The sequence below is a fragment of the Fistularia commersonii genome, chromosome 18 (genome assembly GCF_037954325.1).
Source record: "Fistularia commersonii isolate RoL2024-O1a breed Wild chromosome 18, RoL_Fcom_v1.0, whole genome shotgun sequence".
NCBI lineage: Eukaryota > Metazoa > Chordata > Actinopteri > Syngnathiformes > Fistulariidae > Fistularia > Fistularia commersonii.
In genome coordinates, this window is record NC_141301.1 from 4420355 (window position 1) to 4440884 (window position 20530).

At 41.9% G+C, this 20530-nt stretch overlaps 1 protein-coding gene across 3 annotated transcripts in view; it reads right to left on the reverse strand.

Moving 5' to 3' along the window:
• LOC147224215 (protein furry homolog) overlaps nt 1-20530 on the reverse strand; it is a 56069-nt gene that overhangs the window by 26451 nt on the left and 9088 nt on the right. For 2 of the 3 annotated variants that reach the window (XM_086164794.1, XM_086164795.1), the window contains exons 2-26: nt 19744-19943; nt 14954-15007; nt 13995-14134; nt 13811-13901; nt 13090-13169; nt 12914-12994; nt 11759-11927; nt 8803-8895; nt 8594-8692; nt 7678-7779; nt 7497-7600; nt 6919-7027; nt 6732-6818; nt 6476-6647; nt 6233-6365; nt 6033-6140; nt 4553-4808; nt 4273-4455; nt 4098-4184; nt 2832-3091; nt 1975-2164; nt 1574-1698; nt 729-786; nt 550-641; nt 289-461 (exon numbers count right to left, since the gene is read on the reverse strand). In XM_086164794.1, the coding sequence (XP_086020920.1) occupies nt 289-461; nt 550-641; nt 729-786; nt 1574-1698; nt 1975-2164; nt 2832-3091; nt 4098-4184; nt 4273-4455; nt 4553-4808; nt 6033-6140; nt 6233-6365; nt 6476-6647; nt 6732-6818; nt 6919-7027; nt 7497-7600; nt 7678-7779; nt 8594-8692; nt 8803-8895; nt 11759-11927; nt 12914-12994; nt 13090-13169; nt 13811-13901; nt 13995-14134; nt 14954-15007; nt 19744-19943 (3246 nt within the window). The remainder of the gene's footprint in view (nt 1-288; nt 462-549; nt 642-728; nt 787-1573; nt 1699-1974; nt 2165-2831; nt 3092-4097; nt 4185-4272; nt 4456-4552; nt 4809-6032; nt 6141-6232; nt 6366-6475; nt 6648-6731; nt 6819-6918; nt 7028-7496; nt 7601-7677; nt 7780-8593; nt 8693-8802; nt 8896-11758; nt 11928-12913; nt 12995-13089; nt 13170-13810; nt 13902-13994; nt 14135-14953; nt 15008-19743; nt 19944-20530) is intronic. The other variant, XM_086164793.1, reaches the window with a different exon arrangement.

Consider the following 20530-nt stretch of genomic DNA (forward strand, 5'->3'; position numbering starts at 1 on the left):
ATCACCTGTCCTTGACTGATCGTCCGTTAAGCTGTTCTACATTTGGAACTACTACTTGGTTGACATCCAAAGAACACCGTCTTATGGTGCATGCTACGCTAACCTTAGCCTGTTATGTAATCACAGCTCCTGAGCACGGAGCGATGTCTAAACGGATGCATTGGGAAACCGCATAAAACGAACGCCAGTTATTTGTGGAAATTTCAGTTGCACAGATTTGAGCTGTAAAGAAAAAAAAACGTCCAAATGAGCGAAATTTCCGACTTGTGGGAATCGTTTTTCGGCTACCTGGCACACACTGGATGAGGTTGGCCACCATGGCGCTGAAGTGAGCTCGGATGTCCTTGAGGATCTCTGCGTCTTTGTCATTCTCGGCCTCCAGGAGCATCCGGGTCATATCCACGTACTCCAGGAAGAGCGCGCCCATGGCGAGGGTGTCGCGTTCCAGGGCGCCGTTCGTACTGCGGCGCCCAGGACGACAGGACGGGTCAGCCGAGAGGGATGAGGAGAAAAGAATTTCACACCGTCGAATTTCACGCCGCTGCTCACCTGTCGCTGATAACACCCGCGTCGGCGAGGAGCTCAAAGATTCGGAGCAGCTGCAGCCTCAGGAGGTCTCGCCGCTCACGTCGTTTTTTGTTCTGAAAATAAAATATTCCAAAACAATATCTAATTGAAATAAAGTCCCAGGAGGAATATTAAAAAGTCTGGAAAAAAAGTGAAATAACCTCAGGTCTCCTTTCCAATGCCTCTTTCATGAGTGGATGAAGTTCCTCCACCAGTTCCCTGTTGCCAGACAGAAAGGTATCAAAAATCAAAAACCTCAGAGGACAGCAATTCTGTTTGTTTTGTTTTTTTTCCACATGAAAAAGCTTTTAACCTGAAAAAAATTTTAGTCGCCACTTTTAATAGCCAGAAAGCAACATAATGATCCAGGGACTAGCAAACTTTTGCTCAAGGGCTGCATTGACTTTGCATTGCATTGACCGCATTTGAGACACGGGCCGGGTCAGCACAAGATACGATACATATATAAAAGAAAAAAACATTTGTTAACGATACATATCAGATTTGTCTGACATTTGTCTGAACATTGTCTGACACTTGCTTTGAAAATAAATCCAGCCTGGTTTTGAGGTGCTCTGACTTTTGCTTGCATTTCATGCACATTCATGTGCGTCCGTATGTCTGCAGTAAAGGCTAAATCACAAAGCAATGTGTGTTATTCAGCTCAGGAAAATTCTCAAGTAGCTCCAAATATTAAATAATTTTCTGTTTGAGCTCCCACATTAATTGATCCAACCATTCAATCATTCACATTGAGTATGACTTCTGTCCCAATCTTTGGCGGGCCGCATTAAAAAGACCAACGGGCCGGATGTGGCCCGCGGGCCGTAGTTTGCCCGCCCCTGCAAAAAATCCATGGGTCATATCTCATTTGAATTCGCTCCAAAACAGATCAACATCGACTTAAATTACAAAAAAAATGACAGTAATGACTTCCAATTCACTGGTTGTTTTTTTAAGGGAGATAAAAAGTGCATCTTTAAAGAAGAAAATCTCTCTGATATACCTGAAAATAAGGGAATTGGTGCGACCAAAGCCCAGGACTAATGACTCTGTCAGCTCGATGCTCTCTGCCCTCATAAGCGGAACCAGCTGCTTGAGAAGCCAAGCGACAGACGGGCTCCCGATAACCTGGGAAAACACACAAACACACACCGTTCAAGTTGGACGGGCCTCTCATCCCGAATACCTTTGACTTCGAAAAAGCAAACGTAGATAAAAAGGCCCGCGCCCTTGAAAAAAAATACACTGACTTCCTGTCCCAGTCAGATAATAGCTGCTGTGTAATCCGAAGCGTTGCGTTTTTTGATGTCGACAGGTTCTGCTGACACCCGATCCGCTGCGAACAAAGCTCCGGTGGGTTGAATAAGGCCAGACGACGGGGCACGGGGGGGGGTAGAAGGATACCTTGTTATCGTAGCCGATGCTGTTTTCAGACGTGGTGGACGTGATCTCCGGTGTCGAGGCTCTCAGATGGCCGGGACTCATGATGCTGGGCTTGGCCACTCCGAAGCAAAGGATCAGGTAGTTCCTCCACAGGATTACATAATTGTCACCACTGCCAGAGTTGCTGGTCTTCTTAGTGTTAACTGGGTTACTAGTTTATCAAGGAAAAAGAATGATGGAAGTTATTACATGTAGTTAAAAACCGGTTATATAGTGGTGGAAAATACAAGTTTTTTTTTTATGCATAATAATGTACTAGCATAACATGTTCACCCCCCACAGGAAATTAGCAGGAGAGGATCAGTTAATGAATGGAAATAATAATAAAACTGGCCAAAATGTATCTAAATGCACCACCTGTTGCCTTTTCATATTTATTCATTTATATCATATCTTTATTTTATTTTGTTTAATTAATATATTTATTTTTATTTTTTGAATTCTAGCCTTTTTCTATATCATATTTTTTATTTCAATTTTTTTAATTTTTTTTATCATTATATATTGTAATCCGCACACCACAGCAAATTCTTTGTAAGTGAAAATCACTCTGGCAATAAAGAATCTCTGATTTTGATTCTGATGTGGATTTTCAGAGGGCTGCCTGCCCAGGCTGCATGGAAAGCGCTACAAGACAACTGTAAATCTGACATGACTTGACTTTTGTCCGTGACTTCCTATGGGTCAAACTTTGGAGGGGGGGGATCCTGTGTCAAATACCCTCAGCAGAAAGCTGAAAGTGAATAGATACAAATAGCGGTTTGCTACTGTGGAAGGTCATGGCGTCCCGTATGACCCCTTCGGGATCCGACGCTTACTTTGGGTCGACCACGGGCATGAGCATCTGCATCCGGGTGAAGGCGTACGGCCAGGCGTAACTGAGCGCAGTGGGGCAGTGCTTCGGCAGGTTGTCTTTCCTGAGGAGGCTGTAGATGCACAGCACCCACGGGTCCTTCACCGACTGGGCGAAGATCCACACGTGCGACGGGCTCCGGATGTCGTAATGGCTGTTGACCAGCAGCGCGTTCCCCTCGGCGAGCCACTGGAGATCCACGTGGTGACCAGACGGCATGGCGGCCTGTGAGCGGGAAGGTTATGATATTATTAAAGCACATCCTTCTCTGACATTTTAATTCCCACAATCCCACAATCGAACAATTGAAGCTCAAATGTTGGTATCTTAGACTTACACTTAGACAGACTTTACTGTCATTCTGTATGCAGCTGACGTATGCGGAACAAAATTTGCTTTGCACGAGCATCATCTTTACATTATCCAGATGTAAAACACAGAAAAGTGCAAGAGTATAAGGTGCAAGTTGTAGATGTAGAGTACGTATTTGCATACGATGAACAGCAGCAGTTTTATAGCATTTCAGTTAAAGTGAGTCATATGAACAAGGGAGAAAAATCACAGCAGTGAGATACAGTATGTATTTTCAGATATATGACTATATAGATGTGTAATTGATTGACAACGGTGCCAGAACAAATCTATTTTTTTTTAAATATTATATTATATTATATTATATTATATTATATTATATTATATTATATTTATTATAAGACAAGATAAGATAAGAACACCTTTATTAATCCCGAAGGAAATTGTTGTGCCAGAGTTACAGAAAATATAACAGTAATAAATAATAAAAAGAAAAAGGCAGAATTAGAAATAAAAATAAACTATAAACTATAAAGTGTCTCAGTGAAACTATAAAGTGTCTTAGTAAACAAGTGATAAAACTATAAGTGTATTAGTAACAAATGAGGTAAGGAGTGCACAATAGTATGATAAAAGGAAAAATTGTAGTGTAGCTGTTATAAAATGAAATATTGCACAGTTCTGAATATTGCACAGTGAAATGAAATATTGCACAGTTTATATTATATCATATTATATAATATTATATATAATATTATATATTATATTAAATTTAATTATTTATTCTTTTTATATTGACAGATTTTGCTGCCCAGAAACTGGAAATCACATGACCTACAAAAAAAAAGGCATTCAAATTCATATGAAAATAAATAAATCATCCGGGACTGGAGGTCCCTTCCGGGGCCAAACAACTTACTGTGTCCGATACTGCGACGTTTACAAAACTTTCCAGGATCATGGGGCTGAGCTGGTCCATGATCTCAATCATCGGTTTATCGTCATCCTGCGGCCACACACACACACACATACACACACAAGAATCAAGTCACTGTCATTATGGCGATGATCTAATTCGTTCACACCCAACTTACCTCAGACTGTCCGATCGTCATAAAGACGCTGCGTATCTCCTTGAGCACGGCGATGGCGAGCCGGCGTGTGCTAAGCTGACAGGAGCAGAGCAGGACGAGCGCCAGGCCCTCCACGGCGTGGAGCACCGCGGAGTGGGGGCCTCGCTCCGCCGGCACCTTCAAGCCAGAAGTCGTCTGCAGCAGCTGCGAGACCAAAATAAAATCCAACGTGATCAGACTGGATGGGATACAACTTTTGATTTTCATTTCGGTGAAACATTTAGAGGTCATTCATTCAGACCTCTGCAGTGTGAACCTTAGCCGTGTCGTAGCTCTTCCCGGGCACGGTCATGGTGAGCTTCCACTGCGTGAGCAGCTGCAGAAGTAATTTGAGCGACGTATCCAACAGGCCCTGGTGCGTGTCCTGGACCTCTCGGAGCAGGAAGTTGGTGAATCCAAACAGGACGTCGTCACGCCAATCAGGGAAATCCACTAGCAGGCTTTGCAGAGAATTCTGAGCGATGAGCCGCAGCTCGTCGTCCATGTGGATGGTCAGTCTAGCAAACGAGATTTAAAAAAAAAAAAAAAGAAAAACATTTCAACAGGCACATTATATAATCTAGATGACTTCATTTTTCTAGCTGATTGTGCTTTGTTTTGACAAACAACATGCAGCAACGTGCACCGCTGACTGGCTTATAGAGCAAGTGTCAAGTAAAAGCTGTTACTGTCATTTTCCCACTCCCACCAAGATACCGTACATTTTTTTTCTAAAGTTCCTTAACCTTTGTGTTCTATTCACTTCCTGCACCCTTTGCTCCCGTTTGGGATCCAACTGGCTGCAAAAGGAGGGAGAATCTGTGCATGTGGATTTTTTTTTTTTTTGATTATGAAAAATAAAAGTTAAATGCATTTTAAAAGATTGAGAGGAATCCCAACATATTCACATATATCGTCCCGGCTTTTGGGCAAAATACTGTATCCAGTGAATGACACATTTAGAATTAATCAGCGCTCTATCTAAATTTATGTTAAAAAAAAAAACAAACCAAAAAAAAATAGGGCGAAATACTTCACAGGGTGAATGACACGTGTAGAATTAATCAGTGCTCTATCTATGTAAATTTATGTAAAAAGCCAAACCACAAAAATATATACATAAAATAGATAGCAATTGAAAAGGAAAATAAATTAAGATGATCATTGGCTCATTTTCCTTGGAGTAAAAAATAGAAACGGGTACATTTGACCATAACAGCATGTCAGCCACACAAGTTACATCACTGTTAACTGCGTTGCATAACTGGTATCTCATAGTGATATTAACACACACACACACACACACACACACAAAATATGCATATACAGTACGCACTGTGTGTATATATACATATGTATACATACACATATACGGGGATGTATATTGGGAATTTGCAGTCCTCCGGTGTTTATGCAACCTGACTAGCAGCAGCAGAGCATATTGGCTGAGGCGCGTGCTATGCGTGCCACGTTTTGTTGTTTTGTAAATAATTTGTCAAGAATGTTAAAGAGGAACAGGAAGGGGGCGGCTTCCTGTAACCAGATGTAAACTCTGACCCCCCGTGACTCTGCTGGACAGCGGCGGGGAAGTATCAAGCCGAAAAAGCTTCTGCAAAACTGATTTATTGAAATGTGATAGAAAGGAAGTGATTGCTGTTTGGCCTTGAAAGTAAAAATACCAGAAAATAGGTTATTCGGATAAAACAATTTAGAAATCGGGTTTCCTAGAAACAGCGACTGACCGAGACAGAAGGTCAATGAGCTCCGACTTCATCATCCCATCAGGCAGGATACGAGGAATTGCAGCGACGCATGTCCGAAACAAGTCGATCTTGGGCTTCCTTTCACCTCTGCAACAATGGAAGAGACGACGGAGCCGATCACAAGGAATACTTCTCAGTGCCGCGAGGCAAACGAGAGCGCATGTGACGTGCGCACTTACGTGATCATATCCTCGGGCTCCTTGTTCAGCATCTGCGCGTTCGTCATCATCATGCAGCGTCCCACCTCCTTGTCCAGGTGTCTGAGGATGTTGTCTATAGCTTTACGTACATGATAATAATACTGCGACATTCCTGCAGAGGATGACAGGGCCTCATATCTCAGTTGGATGTTAATTTTTGCAGACGGGCGACAAAAGAATGACGTTTTCGACGTTTCCCCATCACAATCTTGCCCGGCTCACCGATGACCTTGGCCTCCTCGTCCGTCAGAGTTTTGCTTAGGTAGGTCTTCTTCACGCGGAGTGTGTTCCCGGAGGGCAGGGTGCAGCCGGTGTTGGGCATGGGAGGCTCCCCGTCCTTCTGCTGTAGTTTATCTGCTATGACCAGGAACGCTCTGAATCCTATGTTCATTCTCTGTGCGACAGAGGACATTTATTATATCATCAGGGAGAAAGACAACGCGATCGCAAATGCATTTATAAAGGAAAGGTCTAATACCTCTGGGTTCAGACTAAATGCTTTTGCGGGTTTTCCGACGCAGAGAAGATCAAAAATAATTTCTTTCATGGCGAAATCCAGTCGTTCCTGTAAGAAAAAAAAACAAAAACAACGGATAGAAATTTGATGAATTCCCTGATGTAGTTTAGAACATCTCGAGAAACTTTCGGTAAGTCGCTTGGTTTACCTGCGCGATAAACTGGATGATTTTGACAAAAATGTTGAGAGGCATGTCTCTCGGTACCACACTGCGCGATCCTTTGGGGAAAAGCGTCGTCACTATGGTGTTGAGGCGGCTGCGGACGAAGTGGAAGGATTCAGCGAGTGAAAAAAAATGAGTTAAAACAGAAAAATACACAGGGTTTTGGGGGGATTTAAAAAATCCAGCTTGGATCTGAGTTGGGATTTTCATGAAAACACAGTCTGTGCAGAAGACAACTTTAATTCGTTTTTTAAGTCAGGTTTATTTTGAACCTGATAAACATCTTTGAAAAGTCAGACACAACATGTCTGGGATTTCTTCTATTGCCTCAGGGGCTCAAAAGTATATCTGTAAAAGCGCCTGGTGCGAATGATCCAACAGGTTTGCGAACCAGTAAAAACAGCAGCAAAGAAGACTATTTATTATAATTCCCGCATATTTCTGCCAGAGGCTATTCATTTAATTGAAAAGCAGGAAACTGAGACCCACTAAAAGCAGAGAAGTCCTTATTCCTCCTTGAGGTGAGTTCAAAACACGAGGCAGGAGAGTCAAAAAGATTTTACCCCTGTGTCGCGGTGTTGCTCTCGCATTTGATCCTTATCATGTAAACCCACAGAAGACGATAAAGGGACTCCAGCGCCACACGAGCCATCTTGGGGTCCCTGCTCTGTAACGGAAACCATAAAGAAAACGTCGGCGCCCATTTGCTTTTGAAGGAAATGTTCGTCCGACCGACCGCGTTACCTTCAGATTTGAGAGGCAGTTGCTGAGGAAGACGTGCCACCTGTTGAGGAAAAATTGCTTCTGGCTGACGCAAAGGAGGCACGTCACCAGCGGATAGAAGGCCTGTGTGGAGAAAAAGCCTTCTTTTATTTATCATGTTGATTTAACAGAGTCAGGTTCACTTTCCTGAATTCCTATGCCTTGATGACTCATAATTTCATACAGAGATTCTTTTTTCAAGAGATCTTGAAAGAAGATATTTTCTGCCTTTCCATGCTGACGATGCATCGCTAGTGATTTATATGATATCATAACTGATACCCCTGTGTAGACACTATCATAAACAATGGGTGTTTACTGTGGTTGTCTAAGTCACTGTATTGTACTCTGACACATTGTTGAATGCTTTGAATTCTTTGTATCCTTTGAATCCTTTGAATCCTTTGAATCATTTGAGCCATTTGACTCATTTGAATCACTCTAATAATTTGATTAATTTGGATCATTTGAATCCTTTGCATCCTTTAAATCCTTTGAATCTTTTGAATCTTTTGAATCATTCGAATCAGTCATATCATTTGAATCACTCGAATCACTCAAATCATTTGAATCACTCGAATCACTCAAATCATTTGAATCATTTGAATCATTGGAATTATTGGAATCATTGGAATCATTGGAATCATTTGAATCATTGAACCATTTCAATCATTTGAATCCTTTGAATCCTTTAAAAACATATATTCTGCGCTGTTTCTCTTTCAAGCACCAATGCGGACGCAGATATTGCACAGTGACCTTGACATGCGTGAGGTTTCGCAGAGACCGCAGGCATCCGAGCATGCAGCGGGGGGTTGCCGGAGTGAGACGAGGGGGTGGAGAAAACAAACAGGCCCGTCGAGGGGTGACCTTTTTTGTTTTCCACCGGGTAACTAACCAGCGAGTGTTTCTTTCTGGCGGACAAGTCCAAGGTTGTGTCGTACAAACTGTCCACAAAGTTCTTCAGGCAGGGAACATTCACCTCGTTCTTCACGGCCTGGAAGAGCGTCGAAAAAGAAAACATTATTGGGGGTGCAGTCTTGTTTTCTAATGAAAATAAAGAATTCCAATATCTTTGTTGTAGGATCAAAAAAAAAAAACAATTACCGCGGCAACTGGAACTAAAATTTCAACAAAAAGGCCAGCCAAGGCGTGCTTGATGTCCTTGTCCTTGACTTCCAGGAAATACTGGGCGCATTCCTGAAAGAGAAAGTATTTCAAAGAACATGACCTCAGAGGTAAACAGCGTGATGCTCCATCCATCAATGCCGAGTAGAGGGAGTTACAGAAAAACAACAAAGTAGTTTAAAAAATGAGACAGAGTGGCATTATAGCATGTAAACAAGTCATTTGAAATTATATAGAGTCTATCTAAATTTGAGTCTGCCATAAAACTGACCCCTGTCTAAAACTGTCTTAAAATAAAACACGTTCATTGTCCATAGCCTCCATTTTCCACAATTCATGCTGATCATGTTATCAAAGAAGTGACGGCATCCCATCATTAGATTGGCGTGTAGCGATTTTCAACAAGTTGAATTGAGCGATAAGAATAAGAATAAGAATAAGAATAAGAATAAGAATAAGAATAAGAATAAGAATAAGAATAAGAATAAGAATAAGAATAAGAATAAGAATAAGAATAAGAATAAGAACAACTTTATTCATCCCGAAGGAAATTGTTGTGCCAGAGTGTCAAGTAAAACATAACAATAATAAATAATAGTAAGAAATTGTATAAACAGTATAAAAAAAGGGGAAGAATAAGAAATACAAATAAAACTATAAAGTGTCAAAGTTACAAGCCAAAATGATCCCTAAATGTCCAGGAAGAGAAAAGTTGATGAAGATGGAAGGCTGTTTCAAGAAGATGGGAAGGCGAATACATGCTTGTGCTTCAAGGAGGAAAACCACTATGTCTGTTGTGTTATGTGTTATGTTGGTTGTCAAAGTGGACAATCTACATCGGCATTTTGGCACTAAACACGGAGCTAAGTATGCCAAAATTAGCCTTCCAGAATAACAAGAAATTGTCCAAGAATTAAAAGCCAAAGTGATACATATAAATTTGCAGAGACTCTATTAAAATGCATATGTAATATTTTGGATTTGAATGAATAATAAAGTCAGAGTTATCTAACGTTACGGAGTGTTTACATTTATTTTACATTACATTTGGTTACATTTAGTAACCATTATGCTGATGCAGCCCTTGGTGAAAATTTTTTTTGGAGTTTCAGGAGTCAAGAGTTTGACACACCTATTTTACGTAATCCAAATATTAGCCGCACAACTATCTATTCAGATTCCAGCTCAAGTGAGTCCCCAAAAATTCATATCTTTGCTCCCCAAACAACACACATATTATAACATAAAAACCCCATTCAACCTGGCGGTTGCGCAATGCCTCACTTATTAACATAACGAACCCTCTCGACTTGGACCGATGCCCGAGCCCAGCCCCGGCCTGACTGGAAACTCCCCGGAGACCTCCAGAGATGAAGAAACCTCTCGGATCGGAGGGTGAAATGTCCTCGAGGAGAAACGTGCCATGACAAGATCCGAGAACCCTCACAGACGCACGACCAATGCTAATGCTCAGAGTCTTTTGGCTCAGATAAGCTACTTTATGTTGGATCAGTGTAGAATTTAAAATCGTTCCTCTGACCTATAAAGCGCCATCATATCTCAAGGACCTCTTTGAAGTCTACCGCCCCAGTCAGAGCTCTACAATCCCGTCTTCTGTGGATCCATCTTCGGATATCTACCCCACTCTCTGTTTGAAGATAGTCTTAAAACCATATTTTTTTGAGAAAGTTTACAGTAAGCTAAGGCTAACCCCTAGTAATGCAACCATAGGCCTAGTTTGCTGAGGGATGCACTTTTATCCTATCATGTCTGTGTTTGAGGTGTGGCTTGATCTACTGCAGTGGTCCTGTCAGGTGTCCAGCATTATTTATTTTGTAAATATTAAAGTTGTTCTTGTATCTTATCAGACCTGCTCTACATGAAAAGTCCAACGAGAAAACTGTTTGATTTGGCGGCATATGAATAGAAAACCGACTTGACCTGAACCTTCTCTAAACTTAAGACATCAGCTTTGAAATGTGCTTTTTTTTAAAAAAAAGGTTTATACAAATGTAAAGCTGTTCTATTTTCAAACGTGGATACTGAGTACACTGTCTAAGTATGGTTAATGTGCCTCCTTTAAGTGGAACGTTTAAAAAAAGAACAAGTATTTTATGCATGTGGTACTAGACTGTTATCTTAATTAAATATGGTGCCTTTAAATGTACTTATTTTGTTTTTTTTTTGAAAGTTAAACATGATGTTTCCATTATCGGAATTCATGGGAACATGTCCTCTATATCTGTCCACTTGACCGGTAGTTTTAAAAGAATTACTTTAACTTAATTTAATCTTTTCCAGACTCACGCTGTACTGGAAGCCATATCCACAAGCATTTCAAGCGAATAATTGAATTTATCCGCCGCATTTTAATTTTGTCAGAAAAAAGGCTTTTTTATCTTTAGTTTCTTAACAGACTGTGAACAAAAACATTAGGCAAGTCAGTGGTTTGGCGGTTGATAAAATAAAACTGCGTTTGCGCTGAGCCATGATTGGAGAGATATATCTTTGGTCCGCTGATATTAATTCCTCGTGAATAGATTTAAATGCCAACTGAAGTCCTCGGTGAAAAAGCGTCGCAGGTAATGTGCGATAAAAGAGGATGAACCAGACAAGTCATGTTGGAGATGAAGATTTTCAGGATCAAGTCCATCAGAGGGACAGAACGTTAGATGTTCTGGAGATAAATTCAGATGGAGATGGTTTGGATAAGGACAGATGGAGGTTAGTGAAAGGTAGAGGGATGCTGAGGTTGGAACAACCCGGCAAGAAGCCGAGAGGAAGAACCAGGGAGGAGATTTATGGATGGCGTGAAAGAGGATCTGCAGTTGGTTGGTTTGAGAGAAGATCACGCAGAGGAGAAGGTGAGGTGGAAGAAGATGATCGGATGTGACGGCCGCTGAAGGAAAAGGAAGCAGCTGAAAGTTCTTGGTACCTGCATGAACTGAAAGGATGCTTCAAAATCCTCGACGGGATACATCTTGATTCGGAAGAACTTGACTCCCATGATGAGGCTGATGGTACTCTGGACCACGTAGGGACTCTGCTCTTTCTGCCTCAGCTCCTTCAACTCGGTCATAAACTTCTTCTTCACGGCGGGAAACCTGGGGGAGAGAAAACATTCATTCATTTATTTGTGGTCTTTACCGCTTTACCCAGGGGAGCCTATCCCATTGGGCGAGAAGCGGAGTTCATCCTGGACCAGCCACCAGTCAATCGCAGGGTCACTTACAGAGTCATTGGCCGTTGCCGTAGGGATTTGTGCCAATTCATTTTTTTAAACTCTTTGCTTGAAGGAAGCAGGTGGACAGTCATTCGACAGTGTACAGCAGAATGACCTTGTCCTTTGGCCAAAACTGATTCAGAGATGGAATTTCACCCTTTTGTGCTTGAATTAGAAGGCAATAACTCTCGAGGGCTTTTAGGAAGTGGACACGTATGCTTCTGGATACACTAGAACTTGTACTTCAGTCACACCACTCCCTTTTGTTTATTCATTTTTTTTTGCTGCTATCATCTATTTTTACTCTGCTGTGTACATACTTCGGCTATTTAAAATTTTGTGCCTCTTTTTTTATGCATGCTTCTAGCCGGAGTCCCAAAATTTTGTTATGCTTGCATAATGACAGTGGAAACTCTTGAGTCTGGATCTTGGCCACATCATATGCTACGAACAGTGATTTAAAAAACAACACCCGCTACCAGCACCGCTACCAGCTTTAGCAAAACACAAGACCATGTTCTTTGTTAAAGCAGGCAGAGCAGAGCAGAATTTTGATTGGACCGTAGGTACGCGGCATGCTTCCAAACTGTATCCCTATTTTAAGGGCCCCACTGCTTGCAGCGATGATCTGAAAACTTCAAATAAACAGACATCAATTTCCAGTCCTAGTTTGGTGTGACGGCGACCTGTCCAAAAGTGCGCTGTCCTTACGCTTCGCCCCAGTCTCTTGCGCAGCGGGAATGTTTTGTACAAAAAGGAATTAGGGACGTTCGAGCGCCAACGCACAGTCGCTTCCAACAAAAACAGACGGAAGAGAAAAAATGCACACATTCGCCGCTGACTTCTTACAAGTATTATTTCACTTACTTGGACTGGGCCAGTACTCCTATGACTTCGGCATAGAGGTCTGCTACAGTGTGCATGTTGCCAGTGTTTGGACCGTGATACCTGCCAATGACAGTGTTAAAGAAAAGGAAAACACTCAATAAAGCGATGGCACAAAAAAGAAAGAAAGAAATGTGCTTAACATGTCAAAAGCTTACCCCTCTTTGTATCTAAAGTGCTTAAAGGCTAGATTAATGACTTCACTGACTAAGCTGTCAAGTACTGGGTAGAGCGGCATCTGGGTGAGAGACAGTCAACATAAAAAAGATGAATACCATGACATGAGCAGCTCTTTTCTTGTATTGTCCCTTCTCTTTATATTCAATTGAGGCCCCGAAATGTGGAAAAGATGCAATACTTTATTTCAACGGACTTAAAGGAATTCACTTATTCATTAACTGTACCGATTATCCTGCACTCAAAGTCGCAAGGATGCTGCAGCCTATCAGAGCGCTCACTGGGTGAGAGGCGGGGCTCACCCTGGACCAATCACAGGGCCACACATTGAGGCATACAACCATTCACCCTCTCATTCATACATCTGGGAAATTTGGGGCCTCCAGTGAACCTGCAGCATGTTCGGAAATAATAATTTAGAATTTATCCTTTATTAATCCCTGCGGGAGATTAAAAGTGCCACGACACCCCTACAGAAATGCATTATCGTGCCGCCCCAAACTAAAATTTAGAATTGGCTATTTCCTTTAATAAACACTTTTGTTTACACAAATGGAGGGAATTTGATAACAAAACATTTTTTTTATTTCTTATTGGGCTTCCGCTCTACTCTGGATATAATAACTATTCGGGGAGCTTTACTCAACTGAATACCGAAAGAACGACGGCGATCCCGAACGAGTAGAAGGAAAACTGAATCACCTGTTTCAAAACTTCTACGAGCACGAGGCAGAAGATAAAGTCAATGGCTAAATCCCTCCTTTCAAGTAGGTAATCTCTCTGCTGCTCATCGCTGTGAAAGACATACAAAAAATAAATAAAAGAGAAGACGGGGTTTTCGCCACGAGCTTTGCCACATCGCATCGAAATTTGTGACGTTTCTCACTTTTTGGACTTGGTGTTGGCTCTGGGCCGGTACTCGTGCAGCTCCTCTTCTAGTCCGTTCTGTCTTTTGTACCAGTCAAACAAAGTGCGCAGGATGGAGGGGAGACAGTACTCGGCCAGGGAGCTCATGGTGCTTATCAACTGGAAGAACAAGACGCACACACATTTTGCTCCCGCCTGTTTATGTTTGGCAGTCAACATACCGAAGCGAGAGATGGCTATCGGTGTTTCCTGTGCTCGAACCGAAATTACGACAGAGCGGCATGATTTGTTTGCGCTGGAAAAAAAAAAAAGGGAAATTTTATTACAAAGGTGCATTAAGAGAGAGGAAGACATGTTTAAAAAAAAAAAAAAAAAAAAAAAAAAAGCCTTCTACGGGCTCGTGGGCGCCCACGGGGGCAGCCTCCGCGTCCATCTCGGGGGAAGGAGAGCGACAGGAAGGAACGGGCAGGACCAGCCGGGCACACAGGAAGGGAGGAGAGTCTGGTGGGGCCGGGGGAGAACATAGCGAGCCCTTCATTCAGCGCGAGGGCTGGAGAAGAATCCCTGCTCTGTGCGGCTGCTGAATAGCCTCACGCAACAGCACAAACACACCCCTGTGGCTGTGAAAGAGGCCACAGACCTGCCGGACACACCTAGCGCCGAGCCAGCGCCAGAGCTCAAGGTAAACACTCCTGCCCTTGACTGGCTTTGAAAGGACTCCTTGGACGTGAGCGAGGCGTTTCGCCCAAAAGGCCCTTTAAAAAAAAAAAAAAAAAAGGTCCTTGCCCTCGTATGGACGGGGAGTGGTGGAATAGGCGCGGGCCTTATACGAATGCTGTCGTGTACGGCGGCGCATGAAGGAACGTGGAGAAAAATACGCGCCATGTATCCCAGATGTTTGCCCGGCGACAAAATAATATGAGGCGTAGCGTAAACACGAACGTATCAGCAGTTCTTTGTATTTTTTGTAGCGCTTACTTGGTCGAACTGCGGATCTTCGCCTCTCTGTAGTGACTTCGTCAACGGCTTTTCCTGCAAAAAAAAAAAAAAAAACAACAGAAAAAAATCCCAGTCATTTTTAAATATTTTTCTCCTTTGGATCTTGTAAGTATTTGCCATTTGCAGATATTTTAGTGTTCTAGAAAAGCTGGGGGTTGCCGGAAAAATATTTTGTTCAATTATTTTAAATGTCACTTTTTTTAAATTTAATTCTTAAAGACAATGCCCAAGTCATTATTTTGGCTTTTTTTTTTTCTTCCTAAATCAACTCCTTATTCAATATATGTTTTTTGGGTTTTCTGAGAAACTTCTGAAAAACTTAGGCTACCCATACATCAGAAAGATTTGGAAAAGACTTGTGGAATACAATTATCTGACATTTGCTCACATTTAAAGACAATTATATATATATATATATAAAGAGAGAGAATTGTATATATAGACTGAAATACTTGCAAAAATATTGAACACATTTGATACTGTCGTAAGACTAGGAAATGGCTGGATTAAAACTGCACGGATTATTAGTCAATACTGAAGAATAGAGATGACGGCATTGCATTGCAATTCCAGTAAAAATCCCCAAATTTCCTTTTGATTTTCATTTTTTTTGTCTGCAACTTTGAAAATTTTTAGGTCTGATTATTTTAAGACGGCAATGATAAAATTAGGTTAATATATTGTACTTGAAAAAAGCAAACCGAATACCCCCCAAAAAACAAAACTAAACTGATTAACCATCACAAAGATTTGTGACATTGTGTCTTTTGACATTTAAATCACCATCCTGGATTACACAGCTGCTCTTCATCCTTAGAATATTTAAAATTTGTGTTTAAGAAAAGAAAAGATTTAAACCTGTCCTGTTTGAGAAAGCTTATTGTTAGCTAGCTAGCTAGGCTAGCTCCTAGTTATCTAGGCTAGGCTAGGCTAGCTCCTCTGCATCCCACAATGCGCTTCTTTCATTCCTTGTTGCTTGCTCACGGAGGATACGTTGTGTATCAATTAATCATTTTAAAGAGTGTGGTCCAGACACAAAGGTATTGTGATTCAACGCCACGTCCAAAAGTCAGGTTGTGAAATTTGGCATGAAGCCTCATCGGCCTGCTGGAAAGAGTATTCTTGAACAAGCGCCCATTCCGGCACAGCTAATGGCGTAGCCATCAATCAGGCCGATGCAAGTCGGACATAAAGGATGGGATGTGCGAGACAGCTCCCATTATTAAAGTCTTATGTTCTGCATGATTAAATGCCTACATGACGGATTGAGGCCCTAAACACTCTCCGCTGTTAAGGTCGGCGCCGCCAGTGGCCAATCGGTTACACGCCAAATCGGTTTCCACCTCCGCACCCTTTTTATTAGTGAGTGGATGCTGTGTGAAATGAGATTTAAAGTGCTGTTAACTAGTGTGCAACACTGAGGGCAATGAGAATGATCTGGAGTTTGTAACTTTTCAACTATAAGCAAGAAAAAATTGTAATCTGCTGCGTTTAGAAAACACAAACCTATGACTCAAATTAATTTTAGTCAATACTGGAAATATATGTTGTTTGCATTTAGTGTAACTGCCTATCCAGTCAGTCATTATCTTTACCACTTATCCTGCTGTCAGGGTTGAGGCGCAACCGGACCTATCAATATTTACCTTATTATTATAAGTATCAATAATGAAAATAAAAATAAGAATAGAAATAATAGTAGTAATAATAATAATAATAATAATAATAATAATGATAATAATAATAATAATAATAATAATAATAATAATAATAATACAACAATAATAATAATAATGATGATATATTAATATTATAGTAATTATTGGTATTATACATTATTATATTATATGTTATAATATATATTTTTATGATGTTTTATTATTATTAGAGACAATACAATTTGCCAGTTTTATGATTAATAATGATAATAACAATTACTATTATTATATAAGATACAATCCTAATACAAATACATGAAGATGGTAAGGTTCTGTTTGGGAATGACAGGATGGATAGGATCAGGAACGAGTCTATCAGAGGAACAGTACATATATTGGTAGATGGATGCTGGGTTGGAGCTGCCAAGCAGGAAGTCTAGAGAAAGACCAGAGAGAAGATTTATGGATGTAATGAGAGAGGATATGAAGGTAGTTGGTGTGAGAGACGAGGATACAGAGAATAGGGTTAGATGAAGACGGTTGATTCCATCTAACCAGGACCCCCACCACTCTAGTTTTTGCACATATTATTTTTATTTTCATGGGTGCTATTCAACACTTTACTTATATGATTGCAAAAGCTGCGTTTTATTTTCGAGTGCAATTACGAAAAACATAGCCTACATAGCGAATTTCATGGAAACGAGCTTCACACAAACTCGGCATCCGTTTCCCTTTAGATTTCTCTTCCAGATAAATCCCTCTTCTGTCTCGCTATCTGGAGTCAAATCACAGCACGTCACGTATTTGATGACTAATCCGAACTGACTGCCCGACTTGTCCGGCTGTGACATTGCGTGGGCCGATGTTTTCTGCTGCTCACGCTCTTGTGGCTGCGATGCCAACTAAGCTTTTGATGAACCTTTTAGTTTTTTTTTTTTTTTGTGTGTGTGGACAAACCGAATGCTTGCATTTGTGGAGTCCATCTGCGCCATGATGACATAATGACAGCCACTGCTTTTCCGCGCCGTCTGGGTTTTCGCGTCAGAGGCCAACACGGCGAAGTGATTTTTCCGTTTTTTCATGTTTCTCATTATTCCCCTCATTTACCGTCCTTTTTTTTAAAAAAAAAAAAAAAAAAAAAAACTCAATGCAGATAAAGGAGCTGAAACACGATGACTCAGCAAACGTCCTCACTTCGGAACAACAGCCGCTGCTAAATGTCCCCGATATCGTTTTCTTTGCGCAAAACCGATGGGTCATTTGTTGACTTTCAGCGGTATTCCGCGAGAGAGATACTCGTGTCAAATCCCCCCCTTCCGCCCCCCCGGGGAGCAGGTGGCGAGCGGTGCCAAACGCCACACAGGCTCTTCCCTGTCCGCCCGGTCGTCTGTCAACAAAATTATTTATGACAGCTGTGGCCCCCCCCTTCCGATCCCCTCCGACCCTCTCATCCCCCTTTTTGCTCTTCTGCTCCAACCCTGACTGGACAAAATACTCTTTCTAAGACTTCACTGACCAGCTTTTCGCTTCATCATATTTTGCCCTGCCACCGCTCTGGATACGAGCCAAAGACAGAATTACACGGCGTGCAAGAGGTTAGTCTATTATTCTTGGTCTCTATAATGATCCTAAAATGTTTGGTCAATAGAAAGATGATTTAAAAAGTAACCAAAATCCAATTCTGGCAGGTGTATTTTTACTTTTTTTTTTTTTTTTTGGAAATGGCCTAAAAAAAACTTTGCGGGTCCATCTCTTTGCTAGGTCATACATTCTTTAAGGACTTAAAATATCAAGCAAAAAAAGAAAAAAAAAAAAAAAAGGATTTTCTGCCAAATTATCCTTTGTAGCCCCCTTCTTTATCTGTCTGTCAAGTCCCCCATGCGGGGGTCAGAGGACAATTCCTCTTGAATCAAAATATTCAGCACCTTAAGGTTGCATTTCTATGACTTCTTTTTGTGATATGGATCACTTTGGTCCTCAAATAACCCGATAAGTGGAGCCAGTCGAAGGTTGATGTCACGTTAAAGATGTAGGCTGGAGACTACTTTACTAGAGTGCCAGTGTTATGTTATGTAATGAGCTCTTGGCAGGCAGATTACAAATGATTAGCGTCAATCATCGCATTGTGAAGAGTTCACAACCAGCAGAGTCCGAAGAAAATCATGATAAAATAAATGCTTTAAAAGACCCTTGTTGGCTTAAAGAACTCTCAGAATCCTACCACCCAACGTTTCCAGGATGCAGGGCTACTTGCTGTACTTGTAGTCCCTAAAAAGGAGAACTTTTGCAGAACTATCTTCCAGTCTCCTTGGGAAACCTTCACTTTGTTGAAGAATAGCCTTAAACGCATTCTTTTTGAGAGAAGCTAATCGCTAAGGCTAGGCTAGCCCCTCGTTATGCTCCCATTGGCACTCGTGCACAGTATTAACCTCATGTCTTCTTCCAAGTCCTTTGGTTCTCTCATTTTGCAGGCTTGAGCTTCTGCAGCCGTCCTGCCAGGCGCCTGCCATTGTTTATTTTATGAATATTAAAGCAATTATAACTGTTAGCGCTACTGTTGTCATTAGAATGAGACCTTGACTATATCTCCCGACCCTCATGCCAGCCCCCGCCGTCTCTTTTTTTCTAGCCCGACCGCTCGAGACAGGAGGCCGGGCTCGGATCCGTCCAAGCGTCATGTTTTCTATAGGGAAATGTCGGGTTCCTGAATCATTTTGGTTGTTGTAAAGCAGACCTGCTCTACATGGAACGAGTCTCAAGACACCCATGTTGTGATTTGGTGGCTTAGAAATAAAAATCTGACATGACTTGACTTCAGTTATTGAAGACCCTCCAAGAAATTTCAGTTGTGGACATCCTCCTTCCAAGACTGATTTATGGCAAAGGCGTTTGACTGAAGGTTTCCTGGGTCTTCCTCAGCTCATGCACACTCTGCTGTGCAACAGTTGCATCAACAGTCAAGTACGTTATTTCCTGTTAAATTTTGAAGTGGACTTCCTTTTTGTGTCTTATTCTGATTTACTTCCTACTGTCCCGGTTGCTTCGGGAAGATGACGTACAATCGGCGAAGAACGGGTGCTCCTGTACTAGGATCTCCCGTTGACTCACCAGCGGCTCGGCCATGATGACGCGGATCTTGCGCTCGGACACGGAGGCGAAGTTAGCGAACAGGCTTTTTAGGACGTACTCGCCCGGTTTGCTCTCGGGGTCGATGCAGATGGGCATCGTGGCCGGCGGGCCCTTCTCCCCCTGAGGACAACTAACCGGAGGGACGGGGGGTTTGCTGTATCCGTTCCCGACGGGCGATGCTGGGGAAAGAAAAAAAAACAGAAAAAAATAGTTACGTTTGAGAAAGGACACGGACGATTCAGGTACAAATGAGCGGGACGGCCTCAGACACCGATCTGTTTACAAAAGGAGATCGCCGAATAGGGTCTTACTGCAAAGTCTCCAAACATGGACATGAAGTTCACAACATGTTGAACATTCCAGAGGGAGAATGTCCAAAGGGCACCAACTTGCCCCGAGCGAGCCTGCTCTTTCTTTCCTACTGCTCACGGTGCACGGAGCGCGCATGGAAAATAAAACACCGTGGCCGGCAGCTGGTGTTTTCATTTCCTTCCGAAGATGTCATTGCCCTTTGAGGGGAAGCGAAAAGCAAAAAAAAAAAAAAACGAAGAAAAGTCTTCTGCACGTGATCGTCCTTCAGACGGTTTGTTATGATGTGGTCCCGCATCCGATTACAAACGGCTTGCCCCGGGCCATAAAACCACACAAACTCACTTACTTAGTTAAATTTTTTCCTCTGTGTTACGCTCTGGTGCCTGCGGAGCACAAAGAAGTTAAATATAGAGCCAAGATCTGCGTACAAACATCTCATTACAGCCAAATATTT